The 24,600-nt window shown below is 34.9% G+C and overlaps 1 protein-coding gene across 2 annotated transcripts; it reads left to right on the top strand.

Annotated features, from left to right (window-relative positions):
- The first annotated feature begins 608 nt into the window (after positions 1–608).
- LOC121974996 (autophagy-related protein 101-like) lies at positions 609–19,147 on the top strand. Of its 2 annotated transcripts, none has more exons than XR_006110182.1 (8): positions 609–780; positions 1,034–1,070; positions 1,761–1,846; positions 17,360–17,455; positions 18,092–18,251; positions 18,335–18,497; positions 18,672–18,799; positions 18,864–18,912. XR_006110182.1 is itself a non-coding variant. In XM_042526329.1 (8 exons), the coding sequence occupies exons 1-7, from the start codon at positions 748–750 to the stop codon at positions 18,780–18,782; spliced, it is 657 nt and encodes a 218-aa protein (XP_042382263.1). In that variant the 5' UTR covers positions 609–747; the 3' UTR covers positions 18,783–18,799; positions 18,864–19,147. The 2 variants fall into 2 exon arrangements, 1 of the variants encoding a protein (XP_042382263.1); XM_042526329.1 differs by having other exon boundaries at positions 18,701–18,799; positions 18,864–19,147.
- The last annotated feature ends 5,453 nt before the right edge of the window (positions 19,148–24,600 follow it).

The raw sequence follows: 24,600 nt of genomic DNA on the forward strand, positions 1-24,600 counted from the left end.
ATAAAATTTAAATACGATATTTTTAAAAATTAATTTTCTTTTGAAATATAATTTTCACTAATCTTTTATCTATAATTTTAATAAATAAAAATTTAAAATTTGAATTCATGTAATCATATAGAATCTATTTTGTAGTTTTTTCCCATGATTTTTTAAATAATTTTTTTCTTTTTTGGGAAACAGGATGGGTTAAAAAGGATGCACAATAAAGATTTAAACATTTATTTGTAAAATATAAAAAAATAAATAAGAGTAAAAATCAAAAGAACATTTTAATTTTAAAATATTAAATGCATCATCTCAATTTTCATCTTGAAAGTAATTTGATTTTATACTTTCATAATTTTTTTAACTAAAATTATTATAATATAAATTAAAATTGTTACATATATAATATTAAAATGTTTTTAAAATTATTTAAATTTATTTTAACATTATTGTAGCTGTTTGGATAAAGTCACTATAATAATATAAAATAAAAATATTTTTGAATGAAAAATAGAATATTGTTTTTATTTTTAAAAAATTGAAATTTATTAGATATTAGTTATAATGTTTGTATATTTTGTATTTGTATCGAATTTTAATTTTAATTATTGCGTGGAGATATAATCCTTCGTTCTTTATTTCCTTTCATCTTTTGGAAACCTACAGGCGACGACGAAATCCGATCGTCTTCGATTGCTCCGTTCTGGGTTCCAATTTGTACCCTCTGCGTGTCGGACATCAAGTGGAAGAAGAGGTCTCATGAACTGCGAAACTTTCCAACTCAAGGAACTGGTTAGCCCTTTTTCATCTTGACCTAATTTGGATTCAGTTGTCTGTCTCTAACCATCCGGCATGTTGGTATCAGTTAACTTGTAATGACCCGCAGTTTTCTCACATATTTGCTCTGATTTGGTCGCCCTTGATTTCAGATCAACTTTTCCTCCGTCGTTTGTTTAAGGGATCTGTAAAATATTTGCCTCTTTTTGTTTGATATTGCTTTTATTAGAATTCTTTCATTTTGAACTGTAAATCATGATGGTTTCAGGTGGTGGAGCCGCTAGAGATCCGAGAGGTGCTTCGCTGTAAGTTACTAACTTCTCAGTTTATGCGATAGAATCTGCGCTGTTTAATTAACTCTAGGAATAGTGCTGCACAAGTACAATTTGGTTTCAGTGTATTAACTCTATCTGTGTAGTTCAAAAAATTTCTAGATACAGGATACATGATTGTCATTTGACAAGGGATATGGACCAATGTTGCAAATTTCAAGGCACATATTACTACTAATGCTATATACTTGCTTGTATGCTCATGTATATGCAGGATAAGGCCATGGTTTGAATTTTTTTTTTCCTTTTTTCTTTTTACTAATACTGATATTTAAAATTTAATTAAATATAAATGATGATATAATAGGAGATAGAGCCCAATAGTATAGAATGATTCATATAGTCGACTCCACCTAGTTGAATAATGCTTGTTGTTATTGTTGTTGACTGATACTGATATTTTCAACTGTGGTTTGATGTAACAAATAGTCTTAGGGTAAGATGTTGAAAGAGAGTATCTCTTTTTATTTTGATTTATTTTGACTATAGGGTTTCCATCAACACCATACCACATTCTATTCTGTGCTATGAGAATATTGTAGCCACTCTAATGTTACTAACTATAAAATTGTAATATGTACAATTTGTTTCGCTTCTGTCCGTTCATCTTTTATTTGCCAGCATTTGAAGGTGTCTTGTATGATTTATTATATACTTTTTCAGGTTTATTACACACTATTGTCTTCCATAGAGCATTGGGACTTGTTCGACCCAAGGATATTGAGTGTGAACTTTTTGAGATCACATATGTAAGTTTGTGCATTTTATCTGAGTTGTTTAATTGCTAGAGTATTTTTTCTATCCTTCCTATTTGTTAAGCTAATTGAAGAGAGATCTTTTGCAAACTACTGAAGAATATGTAGGAATTCAACTACTTGGTTGTTACATCTGAATAAGTACAATAACATTATGATAGATTGTTGGCACATTAGCTCGACATATATTGTGATCTCTTCTATTACTACATAATCTTCTCTTATTTTTATATGTATGGCTAATTGCATCCTTCCATCATTTATTAAATTGAGTTTCTATATTTTTATATCAAATTTTGTGGGTGTGATGTGGGTGCTTTGATTTAGTCCCACTTGGGGAGTTGTGATGCAAATCAGGAAATCAATTCAAAATTTGAATTTTGAACTCAATTTTAGTTTTTTGGTAACAATTTGAATTGTTTTGTATTTAGTCCTTTTTTGGATACTTAATCAATGGTAATTATTGCATTTTCTAATTTTCTTATTCCTAGATTCGTAGGATCAAGTCTATAAACATGTCGCAGTGTGTCATTTGATGATCAAATTAAAATTAGTAAAAATTCCACTTTGTTTTCTCACTCTGTGTGAGGGTGGTTTTGTTTGTTCTACATCAATATGAAGAGGTATGTAAGGTTGGTTTTGTTAGTGCTCTTCAAGTTGTGGGCTAATATAACATTCTAACAATTTGATAGGTAAGTTCTTATTGACTTGGGTTAAGCATTTTAAGCTATTGGCTAGACAAACTATTCATCAATTTTCTCATCTATGTGGGTTGTACTAGTTGGTAACAAAGTTAGTCTCACATGCTCTTTAGGGATGATTCTTGGTTGAGTTAGACTTTGGATCATAACGAATGTCAAATTTACGTGAGGGAGACTTTGATGATGACTTATAGGCTAATAAAGGAATTCAAAAGCTTAGACAGAGGAGTTATTATTAATTATCTTGTACCCATGGTTGTTCCTCGCAAGTTAACAAGTCAATTTTCTATTCTATGTGGGATATGAAAGATGTATAATTTTATAATTTCATAGGTTTGTTAATTTATTAATACTAAATGTTAACTAAGACATCAAAGACAAATTTACAAGAGATCATAGTTGAGACATCTTATGATATAAAGGCTACATGCTTTAGAATTCTATAGTTGGTTCTTCAGCAGCCTCTTAAGTGATTTGCTGATGGCAATAGACTAATATTTCAAATTCATATAAATGGAGGTACTCACCGTTCTACCTCTAACAGGTCAGGGATCAGCCTAAAACTCCCTTAGGGCATTTGTTCATCATTGTCATCATTATCAAGCCAACTATGTTTATTACAACTACTTGAGATTGACTACATAAATTTTAACCACCTCTATTGATATCTGTACAACGTTAAACCACTAGTGAAATCCAAATCAATTAAATAGTTTTTATTAAATTATCTAATTTATTCTTTGGTCTTGCTTACTTCCTACTATTGATTCAATTCTTGTAATTTGTCATCATATCCAAATGATCTCAAGTTTTTTCTTCTTATTTTGTCATATACTATAGTCTAAACCTCTTTTCCCTCATAAGTCAATTATCCATCTAGTTATTGGTGGAAGCACCAGAGCCACTGGACTTGTAGGGAACAAGGTTTAAGAGGAACAAATCATGTTAGAATATTTGTCCTTAGGAATATTATGCTAATAAGAGAACCTTTTTTGTAATATCATTGTTGGGATATGGCCGATGCGGGTGCGTGCTAAAACACGTTTTGTAAATATGCGCAGCGGAAAATAAAAATAATAATATTTTTTAATTATTACATCACACGCACCACACACATACAAAGATACAACATGCCAAACATAATCACATAATTAAAATTTTACGAAAAGTAAATTAAACCCTAAACCCCAAACCCTAAACCCTATATCTGACGGATAATACGTAGAAGATTCCATTGGATGATCCGGAGTGGGACGAAGATCAACCAAGCGACGCATGAGCCTCGCCTCTACTTGTATCCACGCCGAGCTATCTTCAAGACGACTTCAATAAGTCCAAGTCGTGCCTCCGCTTCGCTACTAGCCAAAGGTGGGAGACGGTTCGATCCGAGAGAGGGATCACAACTCGACTTGGTATTTAGCGGCTTGAAGCAACCGGGCAATACCAAACGAGATGGACGACAACCATGTTGCTTTTGTCCGGAGGCTGGAACCTCGATGTTGGCAAGCGATAATAGGTTCAGCGATGGCAGATTCCGGCAGCAATCTTTGCTGGCCGGAACAGGGACTTTGGGCGGCGGTGGCACAATAAGATCCGGGCAGAGTAGCACTTCGCTGGCAGCATTGAAGGTGTGATCGGTCGCAACATCTGATTGCTGCTCCTCAGGCGGCAGCAGGAGCTATGGATGGTGGTACCTCCATAGCAACAAGTCCAGCAAAGGTTCAGCAACCTCGAACTGGATCTCCCCTGGACGACAGCAGCAAGCCCGGAGGCCGACGACGGTGGCTATACCCATGGGATAGCAGCCTGTGGCTGCTGTTCGTTGGTTCTGCGATTGCAGTCGGCAGCTTGGGGTCGGCGATGGTGCTCCAGAGTTCCAGCGACCTGCTTCAGTGGCTAGTGAAGTTGAGTGGCGGCGGCGCAGAAAGGACAAAACCCTTTTTTTTTTTTTCCTTTCGTCGGTGGTGTGAGAACGAAGAAGAGAAAAAAAACGCGTGCGAGAAAACCTTTTTTTTTGTTCTCATCGTACGGTTTTTTCTTCTATATATATATATATGTATCCCTCTATATATGTATATAACAATTTATATATATATATAATTCTCTTATTGAATTTGGATCAAATCCAAACACATATCCGTTAACCCGTAATCCATACCAATAGCCTCAAAATTAGTTCAAGACCAAACTATGTTTGGTTCAAAACCAAACCTCATGGTTCAATAACCAAATCTCTTTTAATTAATAACCAAACCAATTTAGCTCATTAATTAAACTAGAGTGCCCAACTCGTCTTTAAAAGACGTGACTCATCCGCGCTTCCATTGCACCATTCTGATTCCATATTTGCCCTTTGTCTGGTCTAACCAAACTTAATCCCTCTCGATCTGAGAATCCAATTCTCAAACTTGTTTTATGTCTTTAAGATAAACTCGTAGTGCGTGTGATCTTATAAGTTTCCGATTATGTTGGCCGTCCATAATTAACCATGAATTATGGAACGGTCATGAGTGACACCTAGTAGTACATCATGATCCCCAATTAACCGAAAAATCATAGGTTGATCTCGGAACCACTTCCAAATCTTTCAGTAGCTATAGTAAGTCGTGCTATGTTCCTTTCACTCGTCTTATATCCACTTGGTTTAGGATATAGTTTATGTGTCAGTTCCCATTAGGCTGACTACGTCACACCTAGCCCAAGTAATACTTCCTCGTTCTGCGGATTTAAATTACTTCGACATGTGTCTAAGAGTCTCGTACTCTTAATATGATGCTTTGACCAAAAACTTTGAGTAATAATCCTAATGAGTGGCCATAGGGTTTACATCTCCTCGCAAGGAGTGGTGAATCCTCTGTGGGCTATCCAAACATATTCGGGCACTTCGGCTTATATCCAATCACCTTGGGTCCACACCTCAATGAGATGCTTGCTTAAGATGTCAAAGTATAAACCTCCATGACCAAGGTGATTTATATATCTCAAATCGAAAGAAACTTGCACTCGAGCTGCAGTAAGAGCTTCATTGACATATCTATATATGTAGAGAACTATATGAAGTCTTACAATCACACCAATGGTCACATCAATGAATAGGGATGGCAACCCAGGACTCGCCCCGGACCCATATATCTATAATAAATATATAGTTTATTAATATAATTATAATTTTTCTTATATTTAATAATTAAAATTTTATTTTATAATATTTTAATATTAAAATAAATATATTTTAAATATGGCGGGTCTAGCGGGTCTAACCCGGATCCGCCCCGCCGGGTTCACGGGACGGGGCGAGGCGGGTCCAAAGGGAGGCGGGGTGGGTTCCGGGTTTGGCTAAACCCGCCCCAACCCGGACCCGTTGCCATCCCTACCAATGGACTAGTTACCATAACTAGCATCCACGTTTAACTCTTGACATCACAATGTCTCCAGTCTATGAGAAAATAACTGCTTGGCCGAACCAAGGAATATAATCCGTGCTAGTCTATTAGAATCGATGATGTCCGAACTCATCAATTCATCGACTAGGGAATATTCCAATACATTCATAATTGCACATGTAAAGATACTCACAAGTTGTGATCCAATCACAAGTTCTCTTATGTTATAAATTGTATTGCGGAGATTTAGTACGTGAGTTTAAGATCCAATCATACACATAGAGAATGTGCACCCAAATAGTGAATCTATATTTATCAAATAAATAGTAAAAACTATAAGCCGATTGCCTTAGGACATCCCTCAAAATTCAACACTCCCACTTGGCCTAATGCCAATCGCCATGGTGTCCAACATCGTAGGTCTCTACATGACTCTTAAAACTCGTTTTGAGGTAGAGGTTTCATGAAAGGATCCACTAGGTTCTGTTCGGTGAGAATTTCTCTCAATTTGTATTTTATTCCTACTCATGATCTCTTGATCATATGATAGCGACGAAGTACATCTTTAGATCATTTTTTGCTTGGAACCTTTCTAATTTATTACGTTTACATTTTAAGGTGAATACATGTCCATGCTTGAACTTGGAATCATCCTTGTCCATATGGAAACTAGTATCAGTATACCTATGTATAATCATATCACCTCTTCTATATACCAAGACTAAATCCTTAGTTTTAAGGATTATCTTGACAGTCATCCAACAATCCATACATGGATCCGATTGATATCTGCTCTTGACATTCAGAGCATACGATATGTCGGGTCTCGTACATAACATAGCACACATGATTGATCCTATAGCTTGTGCCAATGGATCTAACTCATATGAATCCTCTCATCTTATGTGCTTAGGCACATAGACTTCGAAAGGTGAATCTTGACCTTTCTTGGATTCCGACATGCTAAAGATTAAGCAACATGTTCGATCAATCTCTATATATCGAAATCAAAGGATATAGGTTGCTTCTCTCATGTCTTTCATGGAAAATGTCTTGGATAACCAAACTTTAACTAACTATAATGGGCATATCATTTCCTATATGTAATATGTCAACAACATATAATACTAGGAACATGATTACACTCCACTAACCTTTATATACACACAAGGTTCGTATGAATTTTTATGAGATATCAAATTCTCATCCATGTCAGTTTTTCATCTTAAAAACTCTTGTGCATCCAATAGGTACTATACCTTCGGGTGGATATGCCAAGTTCCAAACTTGGTTATACATGGAATCCATTTTTTCGATTTCATGGTTTTTAACCACGAGTCCCTTTCTGAACTTTTCAGAACTTCTTCATAACTAGCAAGCTCCTCATCCACAATGAGTGACAGGCCTCTCGATTCACTTATGAGAAATCCATATTTCTCGAGAATTAGACGTGCCCTACTAGATCTATGAAGTGGCGGTGTATTAACAGGTTCAACAATGAGTAATCAGCTGTGAGTCTTATTTAGGCGTCTCTTTTGTGTCTATTGGAGTCACTTAAACTACTCTTAGTTCAACCTCGCTCCCACTTGTTTTCTTGCAAGAGAAACCATTTCTCTAGAAATACAATATGCCTTGAAATAAACGTCCTTTTTGTTTCAAGGGATCTTAGAATTGGTAACCCATAGTTTCCTTAGGGTAATCCAATTAATAGACACTTATCAGACTTAGCATTTAGCTACTTTGATACAGTCCTCTTCACATAAGAAGGACAACCTCATAGCTTCAAATAAGATGACTGAGGGTTTAACTAGTCCATATCTTAAATGGATTAGCCGAGACTGCCTTTAGTTGTGAGTTTGTTTAGCAAGTAAACAACTGTCACAAGTATGTAATCCCAAAAAGGTTTTGGGAAGACTTGCATGATTTATTATCAACCTAACTATGTCCAACAAGGTTCAGTTTCGCCTTCAAATATACCATCACATGTGGTATGTAAGGCGGAGTCCATTGAGACAACATTTCATTGTCTCTTAGATAATCATGAAACTCTTGGCTTTAGTATTCACCACCTCCATCGAATCGAATTATCTTAATACTTTTACCAAGTTGTTTTCTCTACTTCATTTCTGAACCCTTTGATCTTTTCAAAGCCTCAAACTTGTATTTCAATAAATACATATACCCAAATCGTGAGTGATCATCGATGAAGGCGATGAAGTAGTTATAACTTCCTTGTGCATGAGTTGACATTGATTCACATACATCGGTATGTACAAGGCCTAATTCATCATACTCTTGTTCATCTTTTTCAAATAAAAGGTAACTATGTCATCTTGCCTTTTAAGCATGAAACACTTGTATTAAATAAATCTAATTCAAATGATTCCAAAAATTACATACTAGTGTAATTCGGATACGTGTTTCTTACTTATATGACCAAGATGGCAATACCACGTTTAGGAAGCTAATTGATTATCTAATCGTTTACTATTCTTTAGCTCACTTATGTCATTACATATATGTGAAGCACATTCGGTATCCAATACCTAAGTGTTTAAAGAAATAGTATGAGATCCAATCTCGAAGATAGGAGATAGGACATTGGATGTCTTTTTCTCTTCTTCATGGACTCTAAATAAATCATTGTCGTTTCTTCTCCAATGTCACATCTTACCACAATGGTAATATGGGTCCTTTGGAGTTAGCCCGGTCAATTTATTTGTTTCCATAGTTGAGCGCAAGATCAAAGAAAACATTCTAACTCTAATAATTTAGAAATACACAATGGAGCATGTTTAAGAAAGATGATTTTATTTCGTAAATGTAAACAATTTACATATAAATATGAAATCCATTTACTTTTCGAATTCAACAGCCCTTACTATGAATTCGGGAGATGGTAAGTTTTCTCCAAGTGGTTGATATCCACTATAGATAGGAATAACCTTGACTTTGGCCAATAAGCCATTCTTAGCTATAGCGGTAGGTAACAAGTTTATTGATTGCATATTATTTATATGCAACTATCACATTATGCTAGCAACTGATTGATTTTCGCATAAATATCGGGTTGTTAATACATTAATAAGTATACATCAAATGCATATCACCCAACTTCACCTCTATCCACATTGATCATGGCTTTGGCACAATAAATTGACGTTTCAAGTTTAAAACCGACCCATTAATCATGAAAATGTATCTCTATATTTGAACATATTTAATTTCAGGTTGCGATTGACTTTGACCAACAACTCAAAAAAGAACTTAAACTCTGATTCTTGCCATATTAACAGAAGGTGTAGGTTTTAATATTTTGATGTAAGGGATTTAGGTCTTATCATCATCATGCAAATCTACTAACTACATGACATCACACGCATGACATAAATGATGACATGACACATCGCACGTATGACATAGAATGACACATCACACATATAGCAAGATCTAATCACATCGCATGCATGATAAAATCTAATCATATTATAATTAATGCATCTACATGACTACAATATGACATGAACATGACATAAATTTACGTATATTATAATTCTATTTTGGAAATAAAAATATGTTATAAATCTAAATTTAATAAATCAAGATTTATTTAATTAAATTAGAAAATCAATTTCTAAATTTAATTACATATCTTATCTAGAATCTTTCTATTAATCAAGAATCTTTAATTATTTTAGAAATAATTTTTTAAATTAATTTTCTAACCATTTATGAAATAAATAATTAATATTTCTTGATTTATTATAAAATTCAAATCGGGATTTTTTATGATTTTTTAAATCTTTTTAAATTTGGTATTTCCTAACAATTTAGGAAACTTTCCAAAAATGAAATATTTTAATAAATCCGAAAATTCTAGAAAAGATTTTTATAATTTAATTCAGAATATATCAAATCTAGATTTTTAAGGAATTTCGAAATCTTTCAAAATTTGGTATTACCTAACAAATTAGGAAAATTTTCAAAAATGAAATATTTCTTAAAATTCTATAAATAATAATTTCTAAATTAACAAAATATTTCTAAATTTAATTTTCTAAAATTATTTCAGAAACTTTTTAAAAATGGAATTTTCTAACAATTTAGAAAACTTCCAAAAATAGAAAATTCTTAATGATTCTAGCAAAATTTCAAAATTAATTACAACACTAATTACGAACCGTAAAACAATTTTACGATCATGTCGAAACATGATCAGGCTTTGATGCTAGGATATGCTCGATGCGGGTGCGTGCTAAAACACGTTTCGTAAACATGCGCAATGGAAAATAAAAATAATAATAATTCCTAATTATTACATCACACGCACCACACGCATACAAGGATACAACATGCCAGACATAATCGCATAATTAAAATTTTACAGAAAATAAATTTACACTAGGTATACCTGACGGATGATGCGTAGAAGATTTCATTGGATGATCCAGAGTGGGATGAAGATCAACCAAGCGACGCACGAGCCTCGCCTCGCCTCTACTTGTATCCACGCCGAGCTATCTTCGAGACGACTTCAATAAGTCCAAGTCCTATCTCCGCTTCGGTACTAGCTAAAGGTGGGAGACGGTTCGATCCGAGAGAGGGATTACAACTCGACTTGGTATTCGGCAGCTTGAAGCAACCAGGCGATACCAAATGAGATGGACAACAACCATGTGGCTCTTGTTCGGCGGCTGGAACCTCGCCACCGGCAAGCGACAATAGGTCTAGCGATGGCAGATTCTGGCAGCAATCTTTGCTGGCTGGAACAGGGACTTTGGGTGATGGTGTACAACAAGATTCGGGCAGAGCAACACTTCGCCAACAGCACTGAAGGTGTGATCGGTGGCAGCAACTAATTGTTGCTCCTCAGGCGGCGACAGGAGCTATGGACGGTGGTACCTCTATAACAACAAGTTCGACAAAGGTTCAACAACCTCAAATAGGCGACGATCTCCCCTGGACGACAGCAACAAAGCCCGAAGGCCGACGGCGGTGGCTACACCCACGGGACAGTAGCCACAGGTTGCTGTTTGTTGGTTCTTTGGCTGCAGTCGGCGGCTTGGGGTCGGCGATGGTGCTCCGGAGTTCCAGCGGCCTGCTTCAGTGGCGGGTGAAGTTGAGTGGCGGCGGCCCTTTTTTTTCCTTTCATTGGCGGCGTGAGAATGAAGAAGAGAAAAAAAACGCGTGCAAGAAAATCTTTTTTTCCTCATCGTGCATTTTTTTCTTCTACATATATATCTATATATAAATATCAATATATTTATATATATTTCTATATGTATCCCTTTATATATGCATATAACAATTTATATATATATAATTTTCTTATTGAATTTGGATCAAATCCAAACGTATATCTGTTAACCCGCAATCCATATCGATAGCCTCAAATTTGGTTCAAGACCAAATTATGTTTGGTTCAAAACCAAACCTCATGGTTCGATAACCAAATCTCTTTTAATTAAGAACCAAACCAATTTAGTTCATTAATTAAACTAGAGTGTCCAACTCGTCTTCAAAAGACGTGACTCATCTGCGCTTCCGTTGCACCATTCTGATTCAATATTTGCTCTTTGCGTGGTCCAACCAAACTTAATCTCTTTCGATCTGAGAATCCAATTCTCAAATTTGTTTTATATCTCTAAGATAAACTCGTAGTGCGTGTGACCTTATAAGTTCCCGATTATGTTGGTCGTCCATAATTAACCATGAATTATGGAACGATCATGAGTGACACCTAGTAGTACATCATGATCCCCAATTAACCGAAAAATCATAGGTTGGTCTCGGAACCACTTCCAAATCTTTCAGTAGCTACAGTAAGTCGTGCTATGTTCCTTTCACTCGTCTTATACCCACTTGGTTCAGGACATGGTCTATGTGTTAGTTCCCATTAGGCTGACTACGTCACACCTAGCCCAAGTAATACTTCCTCTTTCTGCGGATTTAAATTACTTCGACATGTGTCTAAGAGTCTCGTACTCTTAATATGTGATGCTTTGATCAAAGACTTTGAGTAATAATTCTAACGAGTAGTCATAGGGTATACGTCTCCTCGCAATGAGCGATGAATCCTCTGTGGGCTATCTAAATACCTTCGAACACTTTGACTTATATCCAATCATCCTGGGTCCACACCTAAATGAGATGCTTGCTTAAGATGTCAAAGTGTAAGCTTCCATGACTAAAGTAACTTGTATATCTCAAGTTGAAGGAAACTTGCATTCGAGCTGTAGTAAGATCTTCATTGACATATCTATATATGTAGAGAATCATATGAAGTCTTACAGCAGGTTATTCCAATGAACTAGTTACCATAACTAATATCCACGTTTAACTCTCGACATCCCAATGTCTCCAGCCTGTGAGAAAACAACCGTTTGACTGAACCAAGGAATATAACCCGTGCTAGTCTATCAGAATCGATGATGTCCGAACTCATCAATTTATCGACTAGGGAATATTCCAATACATTCATAATTGCATATGTAAAGATACTCACAAGTTGTGATCCAATCACAAGCTCTCATGCTATGAATTGTATCACGGACATTCAGTATAAGAGTTTAAGATCCAATCATACACATAGAGAATACGCACCCAAATAGTAATTTATATTTATCAAATAAATAGTAAAAACTATAAGGCGATTGCCTTAGGACATCCCTCAAAATCCAACAATCATGCCATTGGATCCTGATGTCTTAACTCACTCCCTTTTCTATGAATGATGCATTGTTTTTACCATTCAAACTTGGCATCTAAAACGTAGCAGTAATATTCACATCAAGTAAATAAAATTTTATTTCATTGTCCAAAATATTCTTTGGTCCCACTCCCCCTCCATCGTAGTTGATTCAAATCTTGTAACTATAATTATCTTTTACACCTTCGAACATATTTTTATCTCATTTAAGATTTATGGTGATTCTGTGCTGAAGCTTCAATTTTTTAATGGAATTGTACAATTTCGGCATTATATTGTGTTGACAAACATGGTGAGGTAAACTTAATTAAGTCTTACTCATAAAACGTAGCAGTAATATTCACATCAAGTAAATAAAATTTCATTTCATTGTCCAAAATATTCTTTGGTCCCACTCCCCCTCCATCGGAGTTGATTCAAATCTTATAACTATAATTATCTTTTACAACTTCGAACATATTTTTATCTCATTTAAGATTTATAGTGATTCTGTGCTGAAGCTTCAATTTTTTAATGGAATTGTACAATTTCGGCATTATGTTGTGTTGACAAACATGATGAGGTAAACTTAATTAAGTCTTACTCATAATAATCTTTCACAGTTTATTTATTTCTAAAAATAATACTAGTAATTAGATGTCAATTGAATTAAATTTTTATTGTATCGTAATGTACTTATACAGAACTTCAGCATGTGTTATAACATGCCATTTTACTCATTTAACTTTCACTTAGGTTTTTTTTTTACTTTTTATAGTTTCGCTCATGTTATAACATGCCTACATGTCAATTGAATTATATAGCTGAATTAAAAAATAGTTTCGCTCACATTTTACTTCAATATGTTAGAAGGTGATTTGATATAAGTTTTACTCTTATAGTCTTTTGTTCACTCGAGACTTGTGAAGATTATAGCTGCTACAACAACAACAACCAAGTGTTATCCCATTAGGTGGGGTCGATTATATGGATCATTTTACGCCATTGAGCTTTATCTCTTACTATATCATCATCTATACTTAAATAAATTTTATCTTGTTTTATTATTGCTAACTAAGTCTTTTTTGGTCTTCCTCATTTGATATGCGTGTTTTCACATCGCCTGGAGCATTTATTAGTCGTTTAAATACATGCCTGCACCATCTTAAACATGTCTCTCGGAGTTTTCTTTAAATAGATGCAACTGACTTTCTCACTAATACTCTCATTTCTTATTCTGTCCATCCTCATATGTCCACAGATAACATCCTCATTTCTACTCATCTCATCTTCCGCTTATCTCATCTTCTGCTTATGTGCTCGAGTCATAGCCCAACATTCAACTCCATATAATATGGTAGGTCTAAGTTTTGTAGAACTTTCTTTTAAATTTTAGAGATATTTTACTGTCACATAAAACACCCGACGCTCTCCATTTTAACCATCCTGCTTGTATTCTATGTAAGATATTTCTCTCAATCTCTCCATCGTTTTGTAAAAATGATTCTAAATATCTAAAGCTCTCAGTTCCGAGCAACTCGTCATCTCCTATCTTAACAATTGACTCATTGCATCTAATATTACTAAACTTAAATTCCATATATTCTATCTTTATTCTACTAGGCCTAAAATTTTTCCCTTCTAGTGTTTTCCGCTATGATTCTAGTTTAGCATTTACTCCTTCACGTGTTTCATCTACCAAAATAATATCATCTGCAAACAGCATGCACCATGGTACTTTGTCTTGAATGTGTGTAGTGAGTTCGTTCATTATTAGTGTAAAAAGATAGGGACTTATCTATTTTTATTGGAAACACTTCAATTATTTCGCCTGAAGTCTTTATTTTGGTTGTTACAATCTTGCACATATCCTTAATCAGTTCAATATATGTTACGCTAACACCTCTCTTTTGTATAATTCTCCATATAATTTCTCTTGGAACTCTATCATAAGCTTTTTCTAAGTCAATGAATACTATGTGTAGATCTTGTTTTTTTGAGAAATTTTTCAATTAATTGTCTAAAATGTATAGCTTCTATTGTCGATTTTCCAAGCATGAAGCCAAATTGATTTTTGGTCGTCTCCTTTAATTTTTTTAAATTACCTTTTTCTAAATTTCATGGTATGATTCATTAGTTTAATACCCCTATAGTTTGCACAATTTTGTACGTCTCCTTTTTTCTTTTATAAGGGAACTAGAGTACTTATCCTGATTAGTTATTTTTTTCATTTTCAATATAATGTTAAATAATTTTGTAAGCCATTTAATATCCTGTTTCCCTAGATACTTCCATACCTCTATTTGTATATCATTTGGTCCAATGATTTTTCCATTGTGCATCCCATTTAAAGCTTGTCATACTTCTGAAGTTTGAATTTTACTATAAAAATTTAAATTTCCATGCTCATTTGACCTACTTAAATTATTTAAGTTGGTCACCTAAACATTCATTAAAAAATTGATGAAAATACCTCTTCCACCATTCTTTTATTTCTCTATCATTTACTAGTACCTTATTATATTTGTCTTTAATATATTGTATTTGGATAAAATTTCTTGTCTTTCTTTCTCGTACTTTAGTTATTTTATAAATGTCTCTTTTCCCTTCTTTTGTATCCAATTTTTGATATAATCGTTTAAAAATTTCATTTTTTGCTTCATTTACTACTATCTTAGCTTATTTCTTGGTTATTGTATATTTTTTAAGTTTTTTCTCGTTCTTACAAATATATAATTTTTTATAAGCTATTCGTTTTTCTTTCATTTTCTCTTATACTTTCTCATTCCACCACCAAGATTCCTTACTTAGTGGTGCATGTCCATTTGACTCACCGAATATATTTTCAGTTACTATTTTCAACTTTGATACCATCTTATCCCATGTCGTATTAGAGTCACCGTATATTTCACCTAATGCTCGTACTCCTATCTTCTTTTTAAATATATTTTGCTTCTTATCCTTTAACTTTCATCACTTAATTTTTGGAGTCATATATATTTTCTTTCTATTGATATTATATTTGAGACATATATTCAACACTACTAATATATGTTGGGTAGTTAAGCTTTCTCCAAAGATGACTTTGCAATCTTTACAAATTTTTCTACCCTTCTTCCTAATCATAAGAAAGTCAATTTGCGATTTATTATTTCCATTTTTGAACGTGACTAGGTGTTTTTGTCTTTTCTGAAAAAAAACGTATTAGATAATATAAAGTCATATGTTATCGCAAAATATAATATAGTTTTCCTTTCCTCATTTCTCGTTCCAAACTCATAATCCCATGTACCCTTTCAGATTCCTCATTTTTCATTCTAACATGTTCATTTAGATCACCTCCTATTAAAATCGTTTTATTTAGCGGAATGTTTTGTAATATTTCATCTAAGTTGTCCTAAAACTTTAATTTAGTAGCTTCATCTAATCCTACTTATAATGCATATACACTAATTATGTTCATAATTTCTTTCGTCACTATTATTTCAAGGGTTATAATTTTATCCTCTTTTCTAACTATTCTTATAACTTCATCATTTAACAAACTATATACAACAATATACACTTCATTTCTTACTTTACTCTTTCCTGTATACCATAACTTAAAACCTGAGTTCTCTATTAGTTTTACCTTCTCGCCTATCCATTTTTTCTCTTGTACACACAAAATATTAATTTTTCTCCTGATCATCGTATCTACTATCTTTATTGATTTACTAGTGAGGGTTCCTATGTTCCATGTTCCAAATCGTAGATTATTAGTTTTCCTATCATATTTATTGTTATCCAATCTATGATGTGAGAACTCTTGTCTATTAATACTGCACCCAAGTTCTCATGGAAATGTAGCGGTCATTGCCGATACGTTATAGTTTGACTCTACAACGCGAACTCTTGTATGTTTAGTACTACACCCGAATTCTAGAGATGTAGCGGTCCTTGTCGAGACCTTACAGTCGGACCTTGCAATACATTCCTTCCGAGGAACAACCTAGCATTAGTATAATAGTTTAGTTGATCCATTCATTGAATATTTGTCATAGTTTTAACGCTGGTTGATAATCTAACAAATAGTCGAACAATGATTTTGGAGAAATAAGCTACTTAAAGTTAACAAACATTATTGAAATTCATCTGGGTGCATGTTGAACTGTGTCAAAGCATCTTGAGTATCAGAATGGTATGGTAAGGTATTCATCAATACAATCAACATGTGTGGTATAAGAGGGATTACTTGTGTCCATCAATATCAGGATCAGATTTCAATTATTTATCAGAATGGTGTATGTGTAATCTTACCGCGACACAGCATAAGATTTCAAACTATGGTTTCATCTTATAATGTATTAGACCTATTCTTCCTCATAGTTGCAGTAGGTCAATGATTACATTAAGCGTCAGCTAATGAAGGAACCATCTGTCTATTGGTGGAAGGACTAGAACTACTGAACTTGTGGGAACGAGTATCAAGAGAAATAAATCATGTTATAGCACTTGGCCTTAATAATGTTACACCAATAAGAGGAACTCTATTTGTAGCATGCAATTGGTATAGGCTCCTGATTTCTTGTCTCGCTCTCTTTTCTTTGAATCTTGCCATTGTGTTATCATTTAAGTTGACATCTTGTGTTGCACACATGTAGATCATCTTGTGCTTTTACTGGATTTGTCTGCCTTTTGGCTTAGTGAGGATCACGTTTTGCAGATAAATTAATTTATGGAATCTTTCTTACAGGTTCAATGTGGAGATCATGAACTAGATAAGAAAATAGAGGAAAAGACTGACCAACTCATTGCTTGGGTAGAGAAACACCCAAACAAAAAAAGCCAGGTTTCTTTTGTAGCTAGCTGTGCTTGTCAATTACAGTTACTGCAGTGCTTTTCTCACTTTTCATTTTGACTTTTTGGTTATTGAAATACATCATAAATAGTTTCTTGATCTTTCCATAATCTTCTTATCCATGTTTTATGTGGAAACATGAGCTAGTATATATACCTTTATTAGTTTCTTTTTTCAATGTGAGGAAGGACAATGCAAATCAGGAGATTGTCAGCTATTTATTTTTGGCATTTAAAATTTATTCTGGATCTTTCCATTTTTATTTTGATTTTACTAACTGCTATGGGTTCTTAACCATTTACCTATCCATGTCACATATCTGAAGGTGTCTTCCGGCATGTCTTCTATGTTATTTGAAAAGTTGAAGCCCCAGTCTTTTTTTTTTCCAGTGGATTATGACCCTGACAATATAAAAAATCAAATCAACATTCAGTTAGATAAGATAACCAAAAGGAGCCAAAGCAAACAAAATATCAGAAAATAAATCATAAATGTTTGGAAGAGCTTATAAAGCCAAGTATTCTCTTGCTTTAAAGACAATTTCTTTTCTAGGAGGTAGATAAATGTTACTTGCTGTTTAATTTGGAATTGAGTTAATTTCTTAAACTTTGATGTGTATTGGTGCAGATATGCTTGTCTTTCTATGAAGTCAAAAACAAGCATGCTTCATGGTTTGGAAACAGAACTGAGCGCTTTTATTGGGAGCAGTGGTATATTAATTTGCATGTCTTAAACCCTAAATCACATACTAAACCTCACAATTCGAAAGCACCATTAAGCACCGGAGGTAGGGATGCTCTTTTGCTAAAATTAACGAGTTTCCCCCCTTCTTGATCCGTTTGTTTAATCTTGAATATCATATGATTCCAGAGAACACATCTGAAGAAGGCAGCTCAAGACGCACTGCTTTAGAATCATCATTACGAGAAGTCCTATTTCAAATAATAAGATTTGTGAATGAGAAGAAAGACCACATTCCTCCAGTTCAGAACTCTGAAATCATTTCATTTCCATATGAGATCTCAACCCCAAGGTGCCTTTTACATTGAAATATGCATGACTATTCATCTTTATATTTTCTAATCTCTCACTTCAGCATGCATATAATGTGAAGTAAATTCATGACTATTCATCTTTATATTTTCTAATCTCTCACTTCAGCATGCATATTATGTGAAGTAAATTCTACACATATCTCGATCTCCAGGTGACACCTTTTCTCAACATGTTCCACAGTGCATCAGACTCTTCCTTCGGTTGGCATGCTGATGTTCTCAAGAGGATGCTACAGACTGGGCATCCATCCATGCTCAGTTGATTATAGCTTGTGTAGATGTAAGTTTTGTCAATCCATGTTGCCATCCTGTTAGTTATCTCAAGCATTTTGTTCTTGTCACAGAAACTATTGTGGCTAGCAGAAGGTTGCTCTAATATTTTTACTAAGTGGTGTCGCTGAAGAAAAATGACTCATCTTTCTTTAAGTTCCAAGTATGTAATCTTGTACAGCATCGCCAGTTACATGAAAGATACCTGTACAAGTAATGCCCGCATCTCAGTGTGATTATCAATGTTAACTTGCGATTCAGAATTGAGTATGGCTATCAGTATCGACTTGTGACTTAGAACGGGACGTGTAAATATTGATTTCCTAATGTTAATTGTCTTTAAACTTGTTTACAGTGAGTTAGCTCGTCCTCCATCTCAGGTCATTCCTGTGCTTTTAGTGTTGCGTTTCCCATCTAGAATGTGTTCGACAATTCATGTTGGTATATCTCTTTATGTAATATCCAATGGAGAAAAATAAAAAGATCTAGTTCAAGAGTTCCTTCAAGAAATAACTCATGAGTTATAAAATAAATTAGTTCTTTTATAAGGACAATTCAAATACTATCAATATCAATCTTGGGGGCATTGAACTTTGCTAAATGATTAAATGAGTGTATTATAAATTTTGAAGGGCGTATCGATTCTTTAAAATGTCTTTTCATCGTACCTGCTTCTCCTTATTTGTTATTGGCCAATTAATAATCGAGAAGATTTGGTTCCAGTGCGTTGTCGGCTATCAAAACTCTTTGTTAAATGAAAAAAATAAAAATTTATATAACTTTGGTAACTAAAAAAAAAGAAACTGGATGATAACCACTAGGCTTTTCTTTACTTTTTCTCATATCCTATCTACAATTTAATCTTTGGTTCTCGTGATAATTGATCCATAAAATTTACCTCCCAGATGTACATTGGTGATATTGGTGATAAGATTTCTGACCAAATGTGATAACATCAATATCTGTCCGTGCTAAACACCTGAGACCACCATGTCATAGCTGGGCTCGTATTCACCGTGATTTACTCCCTCTCATACTTGTGGGGCCGGGTTGAGGGGGCCGCTGGGTTGGCGGTTCCAACCTTTTGCAGCGTGATAAGATTTCTGACGATGACGTTGAGCAACCTATGTGGAATAACAAAGTTAATAGGGCACCAATTGAGTTCGAAAAGTATGTATACGTCAGCTTCTGATAAAAACAAACTCTTGAAAGGGAAAGAGGGTTAGAGATAGAGTCCAGATCTTTTGATTCATAAAAAAGTAAATTAATAGATAAATTATTTATAATTATGATTAGATTGTGATCATGATTCGATCGTAATTGATAAAGATTTCTTTTTAGATTCACTGTATTCCTAAGTTGTAATTGGGTTAGAGTGGGTGGCCGAAGATCTCCCAGGCTATCTGGCCACTTGGCCATTGTCGATAGCCTTCGGACGATCTCTGACCATCCGTCTCGATTCAAATTATAATCTAGGAGACGATAAAATTAAAGAAAAATCATAATTAATTATTATTGAATCATCATCATAATCTGATTATAATTTAAATAGTATATTTCCTAATTTTTTTTTTTTTTTTTTTTAATGAACTAGAGAATCTCTCTCCATTAGGGCAGGCCATGTCCTGCTGCGGTCTTCCCCCATCATGGTCTGCTAGCCTTGTCCACACCGAGATTGCCTTACATTAAAAGAAACACTTGTCGATTTGTTAGGAAGGGAATGCATGGCTGAATCCGTCTACCATGGAGTGAACGGGATGATTGGACCACTACTTGAGCTTCCCCCTCCAGCTGAGCTGAGTTGAGTAATGGACTCAAGTGGGGATGCCGCCATGAAAGCTTATAGAGGGAATCTCACACGCCCATAGACTTAGGGACAAGAAGTAGGTAGGTCTATTCATCATGTGCTCCTAGGCCGTGCCATAGCATTGTTCAAATTATAATGGGCAAACTTCACTTTTGCTTCCCGACCAATAGAGGTGTCCAATGCGCTAATTTATGGTAGTACACGTTGATCTATTAAAAATTTAACATTTGATAAGATGGGGCGGCCTAATTCACCATCTCGACAGACCACAAAACCCAATCCAACTCTACACAAAATGAATTATGAGTTAAACGGGTCAGTCCACGAGCCCCACAAATTTAATCACTGCTATTAATTAAACAAAGATAGCATATGAGCAAAGAAAACCAATCCAATGGCAATCCAAAAGTCTAAATTAACCATATTACATAACTTACAAGTTACAACGTCAAATCGTATTCACACAAATATAAGGAACATTCAAGTCTATACATTCACTATTCTAAACAAAAAAAAAGTAGCTCTAATCTCAACATAGTAGATTCATCTACGGTATAACTTGCAATCGAATTTAAAATAACATTATCATCCATGAAAATATGAAAATATAACTGAGTATAAACGGATTTTCAATTTACCTTGTTTAGTGCTTCATGTAGTAAGGGCTAACTTGTTTAATGTGGTTGGAAATGGGAAATGGGAAATGGTAAATTGGAAATGGGGAAATAGGATTTGGAAATATGGGATACATACGGACAATGAAGGGTTTTCTAATTTTCTGAGAGAGATTTGAGAAGACTTTTGTTTAATCGTTAAGTTATAACTTGTTTAATGTTTTCAATTTTTTCCTCTCGACTGTGAACTCATCCTCGACGGCCTACTTAGGCCTGCAATCTGTGTGGATTGGCTTGTTTGGGTTCATTCACACATTGGCTTGTCTGGGTTCATCTTTAAATGAGTTAATAAATTTCAACCCAATCAATCTAAATCATTAGCGGAATGGATCTATTCGACCACCTAATCCAAATTGATGATTTTATCAAACAGACATCATCTTGTGATCTCAACCTCATTAGCTGCTTCGACTGATAAAATGGTGTCGCAATTGTTGTTCACTTTATCTTCTTTGAAGTGTGGGTCTTGCTATGGGCCTCCATATCAATTAAAACTTTAATGACTATCTGATTTTAGGAGGGAGTTTATGTCGGAGAATTAGAGACTCGTAGTCCCTAAGTTCTCAATCTAATTAAGGTAACTTAGTTAAGTCACACCCAAAATTCAATAGTTGAATATCATAATTGTCATGCCACACTCTACCAAGATAAAATGAGTCACTTTACTTTGACAAACCTAACTACAGATGATCGAGGTAGTAGTGAGTACCAAACTTTGGTAGACATATGAAAAGGACCTAATTTCAATTAAACTATGCATGTATCACATATAATCATGGCATATCATAGTATACATCAACATATATGCTAAATAAAATGTGACATAGTTATGACCCCATCAACTACGATATTCTCAAGCCAATGAGAGGATCAGAAGGCCAACCTAAGTTAAAACATCTTCTCCAAGTGTTTCCTTGATCGCCGTGTGTTGTTGTACTTCTCCCTTTTTCACCATCGTTCAGTAGACTAGTTCTTTCTCTAATTTATACATTATAAAATCTAAAGAAACCTTGAGTTATATTTGATGGTAGTCTAAATTTACAATCAGAATTTAAAATAAGAGAGACACGACACACAGACAATATTATGAATTACAACATATACGTAGATCCAATCTCATTGGGACTAAAGGTCATAATCATATACCATGTCATATAACATTCATAATATTTTTTATGACATAAAATCTACTATGATTGCAACAAAGAATTATGAGCTGCAATGCCAAAATTATTTTGCATATTTATTGTATGAGTTGCTGTCATACCTGAGACCCTACTATTCATAAAATCTTTGGCCGAAATCTTACTATAGTTGTTGGTCAAGACCTTGCTGTTCACAACAATTTTTGGCTGAGACCTTTGGTCGAAGTCTAACTCATACTCATGCAAATCATAGTAAATATCTCATGCATGTAGGATCGAGATGCACTAGGGGAGGGGAGGGGGGGGGGGGGGGAGGAATAGCGCTCGTAGTTTTTTCCCTCGTTTCAGAAAACACAGAATAAACGCAGTGGAATAGAGACAAAAAGCAATCACAAACACAAGTAGAATTTACTTGGTTTGGAGCTTGTGACGACTCCTACTCCAAGACCCGCAATCGTCGATCGTTTTCGTTAGGCAATCACTATATATTCGGAAATAAGTACAAGGATGTATTACAATGAAAGTATTAAATTAAGTGCAACAAGTAAGTATACTGATGACTTTTGAGGATCTGGAAGGTAGTACTTTCAGTCGTCGGAGTCACGCCGCGTCGCTCGGTTGCCAGAGTTGAGTCACAGAGTCGTAGGATCATTTTTTACAGCAACACACCATAGAATGATCGCAAGAGTGAGTCATTATTGTGCATTTGCTCAAGACTAGCTTAAATGGCCTGCTAAAGGCGCCTTCAGCCTCCATGGAAGGTGTCTGCAAGGATTTTATCCTTTCCACGTCGGGGACGATAGCTTCCAAAGCCTGCACTATTTATCCATCCGAAAGCGCCTTTAAGCTCCATGGAAGGCACATTCCATCCAGCATCTAAGGCACCTTCAAGCTCCTTCAAGGCATCTTCTGTCCTGCTTCTTACGTAGCTGTAGCCAGGATGCCCGAGGCGCCTCGAACACTATTCATCCGAGTTTTTTAAGCCCTTTTTGCTCCCTACAAGATACGTTAGTCTAAAATACCAAACATACCCTGCAAAATAGAGTTAGCACAATAAAATATAAAAAATAAATTATTTTGACAGTCTATGAATTGTCCAGTTCTGACTTTGAGTTTTACTGAAACTCTAGGTAGAACCAATGTCTATTGTTCCCTCTTTGAGGAACGCGTCTTCACCTATTCCTCTCAGGAGAGTTTGCCTATTGTCAGACCGGTCCTTCAGATCGATTGGACATTTTCTCAACGTCCGAGTCTTCAGGAATTTTTTGCTGGATGTCTGATCCCCGACCATTCCAGTCTTCTACCTGGTTTGCGACCACCAGGATTTTTACCTAGAGTCCCCGACTCTAGGGTTTCACCCAAAGTGCTCAACCCGCTAAGACTTTCCACCTAGGGTTACCACCCCATAGGATCTAGGATTACCTCCCCCTAGGATTTTTTACCTACCTAGAATCTACTAGAATTTTTGCCTAAGTACACTTAGGACTTTCCTGCACACTTGGTTCAACACTTGTTAGATCACAAGACAACTTAACTTTAAACCCTTTGTCATTATCAAAACACATGTTCGATCGTCTAGTGCTTCTGCACCAACAATGCAATTTCTATATCACATACAAAAATCTAACTACAACTTAGTATACGCCTTCGTAAGTAGCTCTGATACCACTGTTAGGATCTAAGGCGGTAAATACGCAGAAAGTGCAGCAGAAAAACTTACTAGATCCTTTCTAGAAGATCCATACAAAGGAGAAAAACACATATATTAAGTTAGATGAGAGGGAGTTATATTGTTGTTGCGCGCTCTTCATAATCCCGACAGTAACTTTTCTTTGGATGCAGATCTCAACGCGATCAAATGTTCACACCTCTATGGTATCCACACAAACACGTCTTTCGTCCATCTCACGAACTCAAGAAGTGGAGAAGAAAACCAACCAAGGTTATGCTAGCAACCACAAGGATGGTTTAACCAAGAGCAAGAATTCGGCCAAGAGGAAGAAGAGGAGGAAAAAGGAGAAGATGAAGAGTCTCACTTTTTCATCTTATGAAAAATTTAATCAAAAAACCTATTTATATTTATTCAATAAATACCAAGAGTTTTTGTCTCTTTGTATTCCTCTTAATGAGTTGGATTATTATATTAGATTAATCATTAATCCAATAACCCATTGAGTCTAACCAA

This window comes from Zingiber officinale, chromosome 4B (assembly GCF_018446385.1).
Source record: "Zingiber officinale cultivar Zhangliang chromosome 4B, Zo_v1.1, whole genome shotgun sequence".
NCBI lineage: Eukaryota > Viridiplantae > Streptophyta > Magnoliopsida > Zingiberales > Zingiberaceae > Zingiber > Zingiber officinale.